Source organism: Polyodon spathula, chromosome 21 (assembly GCF_017654505.1).
Source record: "Polyodon spathula isolate WHYD16114869_AA chromosome 21, ASM1765450v1, whole genome shotgun sequence".
NCBI classification, from domain to species: Eukaryota; Metazoa; Chordata; class Actinopteri; order Acipenseriformes; family Polyodontidae; genus Polyodon; species Polyodon spathula.
In genome coordinates, this window is record NC_054554.1 from 7,323,641 (window position 1) to 7,337,137 (window position 13,497).

A 13,497-nucleotide genomic window follows, 5' to 3' on the forward strand; every position below is an offset into this window, starting at 1 on the left:
ATATCGTGGTAGATTATTCATCATGTAAATATAGTTGAAATGAATTCATTCAGGGAGTTCATGCAGGCGCCATGGGTTCAGTGTTGAATTCCAGAGACGGACAGAGATAATCAAGCAGGCCAACCAGCACAAGAGAGAAGCCTTTAATCCATGCAGGTAGACAAGAGGGTCTACCTGCATGAACAGATTAGGTCACTGCCATTGACCGTTCTCTGTGGACAGGACAGCATGTAATAAAGGTGCTCAGACACAGCTGGGCAGTCCAGGGATTATCTGGACGTTACTCCTCCGGGGCGAAGGCAATGGGAAGCCTTTTAAAGAAATCTGCTAATTGTTTTCCATTTGTCAATGGAGGCACTCCTCTAGGGTTAGTCCCAAGGACTGGAATCTGATATTTTTTTTGTTTTTTATACCTGGTATTATCTTTGGCTTCATTTCACATTCAGCCTTCGTGTTGCTGTTTCCCTTTAGGCACCAGGTACAGCAAGTGCATTTTGCCTGCACTGAAGAGCTGAGAATGGAGGGCTTAGACTTGTGTTCACTATTATATTACGATGCAGGTTTAGAGTGCTGAGAATGGAGTGCTTCAGTCAGTTCTATTTGTGGGTTTGACAAGTTTAAGTGTGAGCATTGTAGTTAGTGAATCACCCCCTCAGCATGTGGCTATTTTATCAAGCTCTTGCCTTGCGCCATAAATCTCATTTGTTTATTGGAGACATTAAAGGCTTTCCGACTTTAAACAGGTGTCACTTTGTTACCATAAGTACTGTAGACAACCGTATTATATTCCCAGGCCCATTGGTGGCAGCGTGACGCCTGACAATCCACTAGCACATCAATAACTAGCATTAGCTATTAAATTAGGCCTACTTGTTTGTAAAGTGTAATCTTATTTGGTGCAAAGCAGACATAGCAGGTTGACTAGTGAAGCTTTCTGTCAGCCTTGTGGCGCAGACAGGATTTCATACCAGCTCCAGGCCATACTGTGGGTGTAAGCCGAGTGGTTAGTGCTGTGGATCTTCTGACTGGATTAGAATCTGTATTCACACAGAACTCTTTGACTAATTTAAGAATCCTCAATATTTTAGGTTTCAGTCAGAAAACTAAAAATAAGTTATTATATTTAAGGTCTTTGTAATTTTAGAAAACGTTGACCTGTGTTTGGGTTACTTAACATAAACAGCTTTATTGTCCTTTCATTAAAAATATTACTTTGGATTAAAGACCTACAGTTGATAAAGCTGGCCCGATTTCCCCTATTTATCTGAGCTGTTTACTCCAGCGTGTAATTTGTACCATTTTGAAAAAGGAAAACACTTGAATACAATTTTGCTACAAAACTCCCAGCAGATAATTGTAGCAGCCGATGGTGAGCGGTTAAATGGTTCAGAATAGAAACTTTTACAAGTTTTAACTGGATATCTAGGTGTTACCCCAGCACAGATTTAAATCAGTCACTTGACTTTTAGTTAAGCCAAGGGTCTTTACTGTTTCCTGAACCAGCGTGATCTATACTTTTCACCTTATAGCCTCTTGACAAGCCACGACCACTTGAAAACAAGCTGAACAACCATCTCTGACCAGTACAAACCACAGCTGGTCATTGCTAGAATTTCCATCTGAGACAGCAAGAAAAATACATTAATAAGCTTCAATCTTTAAATTGTATAACTTTCATTAGAAAAATGAGCAATTATACACCACAAAATTAGTAAAAAGGTTGTAGTCAAATATTTCGGTGAAGTCTTTGGGACAAAAAAAGTTGGAACTAAATATTTTGAATAAACACTGCAGTCGAGGCATTGTGCAGTATGTTGCAATCTGTTGAGACAGAACACACCTCTCTGTGCCGGGAAACATTGGTCATGTAATATTAAGCAATTCAAGGTTAAAGACCAGACAAGAGTTATTGGTTTCAGTCCCTATCGTCCCATCCCATTCAATCCCCCTTAATCAGTGTTCTCCCTTTGATAAAATGATGCAGGAAGAGATTGTGCTGAGGAACAATTTGTGATCTCCTTGTTTTAAATCCACACTAGACTTCTCTCGGGTCTCTCCCACTGAATGTCCCCACATTCAGGAGAGAGTGTGGGTTTGTTTTCACTTGAATTATATAGATAATCAACAGAAAGATCATCAAAGCATGACATTATACCGTACCATACTATCCCAGCAGTCCTTCAGTGCCAATTAAACACCCCCAAATTACACTTGGCTAAAAAATAAAAAACAACACGACAACTAAAAGTCCTATCAACATAGCTCTTTAATTGAAATCAAGGGATTAATCAAGCTTTTGTGATCTAAAACTGTTAAGTATATACGCAGCCTGTTCACGTATCAGCATGATCAAAACTGAAGATTTTCTATACAAGGAGCAGAGTTTTTTTTTTAATAATAACAGGAATAATGTGATGGGCACTGTAGATTAGGTGCTCTTGTCTGTTTAGTGAAATGTGTGGGAGGGTAGTTTGAAGGTTAAAAACCTGTATCCCTGTGTTCCCTAACCTCTCTTCTCTCCCGTGTCCAGGCCTGGATGCGATGAACGCCTCATGTAGGCATCAGCATGGAAAGCTGTGAATCTCCCGCGGTTTCTGGGACAGATGATGGGCTCGCCGCAACCATCTCCCAGCAACAGCAGCACCTGCCACCGCAGCCCTGGAACGAGCACCCTAGATCGCCGACTCCTCCCAGCAGCAAGCCCCTCCCCCTGGAGCCCCTGTCACTGTCGGCACCCTACCCCTCCTCCCAGCTCCAGGCTCCTAGCAATCCCCTGCAAGAGGGAGTGAGAGAGCAGCAGAAACACCCAACGCACACTGCCCCTGGCGAGAGCGCAAAGGCAGAGCGGCAGACAAGAACGGAGGAAGAGGAGGAGGAGGAGGGGAGCTGTGGAGAGGAAGACGAGGACGATCTGGACGATCTGGACGATGAAGAAGGAATGGATTGTTACCCGAGTTTGCAGCCCTTCCCGGGAATGCCCGTGGCACCTGGAGGGGGGATGCCGGCTCTTCTGGGGCAGCGGACAAGGCGGCCAGTGGCAGCAGAGAGTGGGAGTGAAGAAGGAGAGGAGGAGGAGGAGGAATGCAGCGATGTGGAGAACTTGGCCGGAGAGATAGTCTACCAGCCTGACGGCTCGGCCTACATCGTGGAGAGCATCAGCCAGCTGATCCAAAGTGGAGGGGGTGTGGTACCGTCCGGGCTGCTCCCTACAAACTCTCTTCTCCCCAGCTTGGGGAAACAGGGCGAACCTGCGGGGACCTCATCTGCGGTCTATCCTCAGATCATCAACACGTTCCACATAGCCTCGTCTTTCGGGAAGTGGTTCGGTTCCTCAGACCAAGGCTTCCCCAATACCTCATCCCTGGCAGGCCTGAGCCCTGTCCTGCACAGTTTCCGCGTCTTCGATGTGCGCCACAAAAGCAACAAGGATTACCTAAACAGCGACGGGTCTGCCAAGAACTCCTGCGTATCCAAAGATGTTCCCAACAACGTGGATTTCTCCAAATTTGATGGGCTGGCCCTCTATGGCCAAGGTAAGCCCATTCTCATGTGTTTCCTCTGCAAGCTGTCCTTTGGCTACGTGCGTTCTTTTGCCACCCATGCTGTGCACGATCACCGAATGACCCTGAGTGAAGATGAGCGCCGGCTCCTAGGGCACAAGCTCACCTCTGCCATCATCCAGGGCATAGGCAAGGACAAGGAGCCACTCATCAGCTTCCTTGAACCAAAAAACAAGAGCCCACCTCCCCCACCCACCCTGCTGCCCATGGGCCCTGGGCAGAGCTTCTATGGGACCTTCAGTGGAGTCCAGTTGGAAGGAGGGAGCAGTAGTAGTAGCAGAGGTGGTGGGGGGAGTGAAGCTCTTAAAAAAGACTTGGATTCTGGCTCCCAGCAAACCTTGTTAGGCTCTCTCGTAACGCTGGGAGGACTAGGATGCCCCAAGCCGTCCTTGCTTACCTCAGCCCAAGGCCCTGCCAAAGACTCCAGCATCCCGCCTGAGCGGGGAGGGAGAGCAGAGGGGCCTGCTGGGGGAAGAGGGGGGACACAAAGTGAGGAAGGGAATAGGGAAAGGGAGGCAAGGGGGGAGGGGAAAGTACTCTTTCTGAGCGATGATGTCTCGGATGAAGAGGATTTAATAGAAGATGAGGAGGAGGAGGAGGATGATGTGGGTAACGCAGTCGCCTGCAGCAGCAGTAGCGGCAGAGAAGGGGGGGAACTGGCTGTCTCAAACCAAAGCATTTCCAAATCTCCTTTACTAATGCCTAGTAGCGCTCTTCAGCCTTCCGCCTACCCCTTTGAGGCCAGTACTGTGCACAGAAACAGCAAAAGCACCTCCTCCATATCCTCTTCCTCCTTCCTCACTGGGTTGGAAGGGGAGGCGGATGGCGGGGGGAGAAATTCTGAACTCCCTCTGAGCTTTAACTGCCAGGGGATGACTATCCCTGCAGTAGCAGTAGCAGCAGCGGTGGTGGCAGCAGACAGGGGGGAAGAGGAAGAAGAAATAGCCTCCAACACTTCCTCTGACCCTCTCGCATCCACCTCCACCACCAACATTTCCACCATCACCAATGCGACAGATGAAAGTGCCAATCGAGATAGTGCCACAGCTCCTGAACCAAATGAAAGCCCGGCTGAGGGGGAAGAGGACAGTGGTGCTCTCATGCACCATCACCACCTGCTTCACCACCATCATCACCATCACCAGCACTCCCACTCGCACTCCCATCCTGGGGCTCCCTGCGAGCTGGCGGGGGCTGGGGAGTGCCCTCAGGGCGGAGGGGCCAGTGGCAGTGGCAGCGGGGTGGAGTGCCCCAAGTGTGACACTGTCCTGGGCTCCTCTCGCTCCCTGGGTGGCCACATGACCATGATGCACTCTCGCAACTCCTGCAAGACCCTCAAATGTCCCAAGTGCAACTGGCACTACAAGTACCAGCAGACACTGGAGGCCCACATGAAGGAGAAGCACCCCGACTTGGGCGGCAGTTGCGTCTACTGCACTTCTGGCCAGTCCCACCCTCGCCTGGCCCGGGGAGAGAGCTATACCTGTGGGTACAAGCCCTTCCGCTGTGAGGTCTGTAACTACTCCACAACCACCAAGGGCAACCTGAGCATCCACATGCAGTCCGATAAGCACCTCAACAACATGCAGAACCTGCAGAACGGAGGCTCCATTGCAGCTGTTTCCACCGCCGGGGACCAGGTCTTTGGACACGCCCCCGGTGGGGTTGTAGGTGTGCCCTCAGCTGCCCAAGCCCCTGTTCACCACCACCCTTCTCACCACCATCACCATCCTGTCCAGGCCACTGCCCACGCCGCTGGGGCCTGTGGAACTCCTTCCCCCACCAAACCAAAAAGCAAGCCCATGTGGCGCTGCGAGGTGTGTGATTATGAGACCAACGTGGCCCGCAACCTGCGCATCCACATGACCAGCGAGAAGCACATGCACAACATGATGTTGTTGCAGCAGAACATGAGCCAGATGCAGCACGGCCGGCTCGGCCTGGGGGCCCTGCCCTCGCCCTCGGAGGCTGAGCTCTATCAGTACTACCTGACCCAGAATATGAACCTGCCTCCTGGCTTCAAGATGGACTCCAGTGGGGCCGACACCCAGTACCTGCTGGGCGGCTTCCAGCTTGACCCGAACATGGCAGCCCTGGCACCCTCTCTCGGTGAGACCCTTCTTTTCTTCCTTCTTATTCAGGAGAGAATTATTACTAACAGTACCCAAAACAGTGGATTATTTCACTGATTTTTATCACTTTTTGTTGTGAACACTAGAACGACCACGGTTATACTCATACCTAAAACCGCCGCTGGCAGTCATTATGACGGTTACATTTGAAACAACATCAATATAAAAATGAAAGACAAACTATTAGGTACAACACAAAAGTTTTATTCAAGCACATCATATCAAACATTTGCACAGCCGAAACAACATATTTTAAATGAACAATTAACCATAACATGGTTTATTTTCTAATTTACCACATATAAAGCAATACTTAAAAAAAATTAAAAATCTATGATAAAGATTTCAAAAGAAACTAGTGTGTAAACAGCTATATGTATACTATAAAAAACAAAATGTATTTCTTAATTTAAAACTAAAGTAATGTATGTTTTCTCTTGCGTTTTCTCCAACTGATATTTTCCCTGGTGCATTCTTGTACAAAACGAAGGAATTGATGGCTGCCAGGTCCAGTAGAGAAAACAACAGGCTTGTGTATATGTGTGTGTGTGTGTGTGTGTGTGTGTGTGTGTGTGTGTGTGTGTATATATATATATATATATATATATATATATATATATATATATATATATATATAGACACACACACACACACACACACACTATATATAGTGCAAAAGTTTTAGGCAGGTGTGAAAAAATGCTGTAAAGTAAGAATGCTTTAAAAAATAGATATGTTAATAGTTTATATTTATCAATTAACAAAATGCAAAGTGAGTGAACAGAAGAAAAATCTACATCAAATTAATATTTGGTGTGACCACTCTTTGCCTTTAAAACAGCATCAATTCCTCTAGGTACACTTGCACACAGTTTTTGAAGGAACTCGGCAGGTAGGTTGGCCCAATCATCTTGGAGAACTAACCACAGTTCTTCTGTGGATTTAGGCAGCCTCAGTTGCCTCTCTCTCTTCATGTAATCCCAGACAGACTCAATGATGTTGAGATCAGGGCTCTGTGGGGGCCATTCCATCACTTCCAGGACTCCTTGTTCTTCTTTAGGCTGAAGATAGTTCTTAATGACTTTCGTGTATGTTTGGGGTCGTTGTCATGCTGCAGAATAAATTTGGGGCCAATCAGATGCCTCCCTGATGGTATTGCTTGATGGATAAGTATCTGCCTGTACTTCTCAGCATTGAGGAGACCATTAATTCTGACCAAATCCCCAACTCCATTTGCAGAAATGCAGCCCCTGCAGACATTCATTCGTGTACCGCTCTCCAGCCCTTCGGCGAACAAACTGCCTTCTGCTACAGCCAAATATTTCAAATTTTGACTCATCAGTCCAGAGCACCTGCTGCCATTTTTCTGCACCCCAGTTCCTGTGTTTTCGTGCATAGTTGAGTCGCTTGGCCTTGTTTCCACGACGGAGGTATGGCTTTTTGGCCGCAAGTCTTCCATGAAGGCCACTTCTGACCAGACTTCTCCGGACAGTAGATGGGTATACCAGGGTCCCACTGTTTTCTGCCAATTCTGAGCTGATGGCATTACTGGACATCTTCCGATTGCGAAGGGAAGTAAGCATGATGTGTCTTTCATCTGCTGCAGTAAGTTTCCTTGGCCGACCACTGCATCTACGGTCCTCAACGTTGCCCGTTTCTTTGTGCTTCTTCAAAAGAGCTTGGACAGCACATCTGGAAACCCCTGTCTGCCTTGAAATTTCTGCCTGGGAGAGACCTTGCTGATGCAGTATAACTACTTTGTGTCTTGTTGCTGTGCTCAGTCTTGCCATGGTGTATGACTTTTGACAGTAAACTGTCTTCAGCAACCTCACCTTGTTAGCTGAGTTTGGCTGTTCCTCACCAAGTTTTATTCCTCCCACACAGCTGTTTCTGTTTCAGTTAATGATTGTGTTTCAACCTACATATTGAATTGATGATCATTAGCACCAGTTTGGTATAATTGTCTAATCATACACCTGACTATATGCCTACAAAATCCCTGACTTTGTGCAAGTGTACCTAGAAGAACTGACGCAGCTTTGAAAGCAAAGGGTGGTCACACCAAATATGGATTTGATTTAGATTTTTCTTCTGTTCACTCACTTTGCATTTAGTTAATTGATAAATATAATCTATTAACATGTCTATTTTTGAAAGCATTCTTACTTTACAGCATTTTCTCACACCTGCCTAAAACTTGTTTTTATTAAGAAATTAAAAACAGAAAAAAAGTAACAGGCTATTTAAAAAAGCATTAGGCAATCTTGTAATAGGGTCCCACTGACAAAACATTGAAGTTAACTTGTACATATTTGAAAAATATGTTAACTTTGTACAGCTATGACGCCCTTCATTATAACGAACCTTTAGCTATAATGAACCTCGTCCCTGGACCCTAAAAAAGATAATATAAACAAACACGGTCAACATCCTTGTCTGTCTGCACGGGATGCCACCTCTACAGTGAAGTCAACGCTTTTGTCTTAATAAGAAGCGGGTGCTGTGTAAGTCCTCCGAAAAGAAATGCATTTTTTCTTGCAAAAGTGGTAACACAGGCATGTCTCTCATGACTATAAGTTGTCAAAAAGCACTCTGTTTTTTGGCATGTTCAGCAACCGTGCGGCAAAGCAAAATTGATTAAAGAAAAATAAAATGAAAAAAAAAGTTGAGGATCTGATTTAACTTCTAATGTCAAACTTTTCATGTCAGGTTCATCTGGAATAAAAGCTCAGTTTGTGATTCTTCCATGTTGGATTAAGATTTGATGCGCTTTGAAACAATTCATATCAGATAGATTTTGTATAAAAGTTCAGCTTCAATTCGGTAGTTTAGCTTTTTAATTACTTAACGAATTAGACAAAGCAAAGGCAGAATACTGCTTTCTTTCCTTCCAATAAAGTAACACACAAAAAACTAAACCTATGATAAACTTTAGTAAACCCAACTGTGTTTATTTGTAGAAATGGGGCACTATTGTGGGATACAGCTGATTTTAATTAGATAGTGTTTCTTATTTTGAAAGTTGGCTGACAATATATACCAGATATTTGCTGCTATTTAGGTAAACAGACTTCGTGGTTTGCAGAGCATTGGGAAGTAAAAGGTTAATTGAGTGTGCTTGCTGTTCTCTCTCTCTCTCTCTCTCTCTCTCTCTCTCTCTCTCTCTCTCTCTCTCTCTCTCTCTCTCTCTCTCTCTCTGTTTTTGGTGGAGCTGCCAGCTCCCTGTATGCTGCCCCAGGGCACACCTGCCCTGTTGAACTCGGCACGGTTCCTTTTGTTGCCAAGAGCTGTGTGTGTGTGTGTGTGTGTGTGTGTGAGAGAGAGAGAGAGAGAGAGAGAGAGAGAGAGAGAGAGAGAGAGAGAGAGAGAGAGAAGAAAGAGAGAGCGAGAGAGAGAGAGACCAAACGATCATAGTACATAGACACACCAACAACTACTTATAGTATACAGTGATGTAGTCCCAAATCTAGAAGTACCAGAGCATTTGCGCTAAGTTGGCAACACTGAGCGGCTTCCCACTCCACCCCTCCCATCAGAAACACTTTAAACAGGACAACCTGGGTAGATGGTTTTCCCTGTCGTCTCCAGGGCCCACACTGCTAAATAAATATAGTTAGATTTTATATCAACGTATGTGTAAGTAAATATATTGTAAGAGGGAAGTTCCTGCCAGACTGGACTGGTGTGAACGCACTGAAAAGATGGGAAAGTTCAGGTTTAGTGGAATAGTTCAGATTATCAAGATACAGGATAATGACAGCCCTGGAGAGCTGAGAATGGCATGCTTATCACTCGTTTAGTCAGGAAAATGGTAATGACAGGGCCGGAGAGCTGAGTAAGGAGTATTTTAGGGTTCACTGGTAAGGTGAAGGATAGCGGCAGCACTGGAGTGTTTTTAAGTGCTTGTTAATACACTGGTAGATACTGATATGATTCCCAATAAAATTTCCCTGCACTGTGTTGCCAAAAGAGTAGATAGAGATCACCTTTTATCCATGCATTCATTTTATGGCTTGGTAGAACACTTTAGTCTTTGAAGCCTGATATTTTGATTTGGGTTATAATAACTGGGAAATTCTAGTCTTTAATTTTCCTAGGACAACCTTTTGGAAAGGGGAGGATAGCATTAGTGGCTGTTACACACTCCCTCAGTCAGGCTACCCTAACATTACACTTTTTACTTGTTGGGTGTTATACAGAAACAGCTGCTTTGGTCAGCAACAGATTTTTTTTTTTCTTTTAATTTGTAACTCAGCGAGGGTTATTCTGTTGCCATGCAAAGTGTTGTGCGTGCCAGACAAAACCCAAAGTTTGTACAGACTTGTCTCAAACTGTCGCAAGTTCAAAGACATTAACAGGAATTGATTGCTGTGACTAGTTCTTTTTTTCTTTTCTGCCATCTGGTTAATTTTCTTGCAAATGCCTAATAAGCATGTTACAGAATGCTACTAAGGCATTCTAAGGCTTTTTGTTTTCTGAAAGGGTTGCAGACTCTGAGACGCATGCACGTGCTTGCACATGCTCACACACCCATGTATGCACTATAACACATGGACATGTCAATTGTATTTGATGTACCATGACTTTCAAGTTTGTTTTTTTTTTTTAAATAACTTTGTTGCCTTTTAAAATATAATGACAAAAACACCTCAAGTTTAAGAACACCTAAACGTGAGTCATTAATGGTCCATTTTACTCCATTTAAACAAATAACAAATTGACCATTATCTCTTTTTCAGATAAATTACAAGCACATTTTGCAGTGGTACCCCAAACACTAATTTTATTACCAATGCCTATGGACTTGGTAGGGACATTTTGTTCTTCATTTTTACCCCCTACAAATGTACTCTGCTAAGGTTGACCCCTAATACAGAGTGTGTGTGTGTGTGTGTGTGTGTGTGTGTGTGTGTGTAGTAAGAGGTGAAATAGCAAAATGACAGAGGCAGGCACTGACAGATTTCAGTGGGTTCACGGAGGTCTTGCGTCTGGATGTAAAAACTCAGATCATGGAGAAAAGCAGGACTGAGCCTGCATAACAAGGCAATAAACAAAACCGTGCCGCTGGAATTAACTTAGTGTAAAGTCGGGCAGGGCCAGCCAGTACTTTGTCTGAGCAATGATAGATTCAAGATCAGTGGAGTGATGGCAAAACAACTTCTTTTCTCTGCTTTTACATGTTCTGTTTTATTTTATTTTTAATGATTTGCTTTTCACTTCTCTGATTTGTTCATTAGGTTTTTCTTCTCATGTATTCAGTCATTACCCCCTGTATTACTTCTAACAAGCTTTGAGGCAGCAGTGAGAAATTGAGGAGGTTCATATAGCTCAATAAAGACCTGGAATTGATTTAGAGATACATGTGCTTAAATACAATGAAACATGCCATGTGAACATTTTTAAAACAAAATAAATAAATAAATAAATAAATAAATAAAATAAAAAATAACAATCTTAAATCTGCTTTGGCTATATCAGTTCTTATGTAGCTGTTCAAACAGCAGCCTGTGGAACTGAATTTGTCTGAACATAATACAATGCTGTCTTAAGCAAAGGCTGCCAGTGGCTTAAGGTTACTAAGCTTCAATGCCAGTACAGAGTGCACTCTTCCACTGTCCTATTGGAGTAAAATACAAAACAAAACAAAACAAAAAAACTGTTTATTGCTAGCTTTGGAATATTGGACCCTTTTTCACAAATCTTTAACCCATGATTGCATTTCAAAATATACACTGGAGCTTTGTAAATCTGCTGTTAAACTGGTGCTGAAATAATTCAATTTTCGTAGTTTGGAAGGTATGCAACTACAAAGAGGGAAATCGGTTGCGCAGAAAAAAAAGAAAAAGTCCTGGGGTGTATTCAACTGATCTAAAAACATCTGTAGTTTACATAATTAAAATAGGACACTCTCTTGTATTTTACAAAATTTAAAGACTGAAATACACACTACCATGCACTGGTAGATATTTGGTCAACAAAGCCTATTTTAATTACCTGAAAAGTGGTGGGTTTAAGACGAGTCAGATGAATTGAGTAAACCTCAGTTTGGTCACTTAAGAACTCTCAGGCGGCACAATGTGATGTAACATTTGTGTGTGTGTGTGTGTGTGTGTGTGTGTGTGTGTGTGTTGTGGTTCTGTTCACAGTAGGTAGCGAGATCCCTATGGACATGCGCCTAGGAGGCGGGCAGTTGGTGTCCGAGGAGCTGATGTCCCTGGGAGAGAGCCTGTCCCAGTCCAGCGACCCATCCCTCAAGCTATTCCAGTGTGCCGTGTGTAATCGCTTCACCACAGACAACATGGAGCTGCTGGGGCTCCACATGGGCTCGGAGCGCAGCCTGCCCGAGGATGAGTGGCGTGCCATGGTGGGAGATTCTCACCAGTGCAAGCTCTGCCGGTACACCACCCAGCTCAAGGCCAACTTCCAGCTGCACTGCAAGACTGACAAGCACGTGCAGAAGTACCAGCTGGTGGCGCACATCAAGGAAGGAGGCAAAGGCAACGAGTGGCGCCTCAAATGCGTGGCCATCGGCAACCCCGTGCACCTAAAGTGCAACGCATGTGACTACTACACGAACAGCTTGGAGAAGCTTCGTCTGCATACGGTCAACTCACGCCACGAGGCCAGCCTGAAGCTTTACAAGGTGAGTGAATGCCGACCTATGCCACACTTTCTTTCTTTCAATGTAGTTTAGTTTAGTTCTGCTTTATTGTCATTAGCCAGAAGCAAAACCACAATTGAATGGATACAAATAAAATAACATTTTTAAGTGAGTGTAAATGAAATCAAATAAAAGATTTCATAGAAGAAAAAGTAAAGTTGCACATCCTCTTTCTCTCTCTCTCTCTCTCTCTCTCTCTCTCTCTCTCTCTCTCTCTCTCTCTCTCTCTCTCTGTCTCTCTCTCTCACCTTCTTTCTCTACCCATAGTTGTATAGTCTGTGTTTCAATCTGAACTACTGTTGTGAAAAATACAAAAACACAAAAGTTTCCAATAGATTTTGAAGGTTGCCCCTGTGAAATGTTGTACTGTGCTTTTTAAAATCATTCGTGCCATCATCTACTGCTCTACCTGTCTTCATAAAAAATACAATTTAAAGTGGAAGCCTGAATGTACTCAAGGCTCTTTCATGCAGCAATGGGATGGCGCATATTCGGACAAACAGGTACGTTTTGAGTTCCTGAATTGACCATGTGTTGCATTAGTGGCATTAGTAGAGCTTAGCTGAAATAGGTGAGACACAGCATTTGGTTTAAGGCAAAACCAGCTTGAGTTTTGAACAAACTGCAGCCTTGACCAGCCTCGGCAAAAAAGAGAGTGCTAATTTTCCTCTGGCAGGGAGGCTGAATTGTTCTCGACAGTCGTATTGATTTTTACTGGACTCTGAGCTTCACCTTTTCCTCTAATCATTCTATAATGGCAAGTGGATGAACAGCCTGTTACAAATCGCCATAAATCTAACTGCCTTGATTTCACTTACATACCCTTCTCCCAGTCCACTTCGGGCTGATTTAACCTAGACTGACAACACATTGTCACCAGTGGGGGAGGGGGGGTGGTCTTTAATCAACCAGCTAGCTGAAGCCTCCACTTTCTCCCACAGTAGCAAAAGGATGTTAACACAAAACTGCCTTAGTTTTTGTATATGTGACAAACAAATAAAGAACAACATACACATGATGCAGATCTTCAATTCCTTGTTCTACTCTTAAGTCACTCAGTATTTGTTTGCACATGCATTGATAAAAACTTACTTCATTTTGAGAGGAATACAAAACTGAGAGAATTTATGAATGAACGGAGGCC

At 44.1% G+C, this 13,497-nt stretch overlaps 1 protein-coding gene across 4 annotated transcripts in view; it reads left to right on the plus strand.

Moving 5' to 3' along the window:
• Positions 1–13,497, plus strand: part of LOC121296454 (zinc finger homeobox protein 3-like) — a 146,467-nt gene that overhangs the window by 48,310 nt on the left and 84,660 nt on the right. For all 4 annotated transcript variants that reach the window (XM_041222044.1, XM_041222045.1, XM_041222046.1 and 1 more), the window contains exons 2-3: positions 2,531–5,669; positions 11,839–12,335. In XM_041222044.1, the coding sequence (XP_041077978.1) occupies positions 2,567–5,669; positions 11,839–12,335 (3,600 nt within the window). In that variant the 5' untranslated portion in view covers positions 2,531–2,566. The remainder of the gene's footprint in view (positions 1–2,530; positions 5,670–11,838; positions 12,336–13,497) is intronic.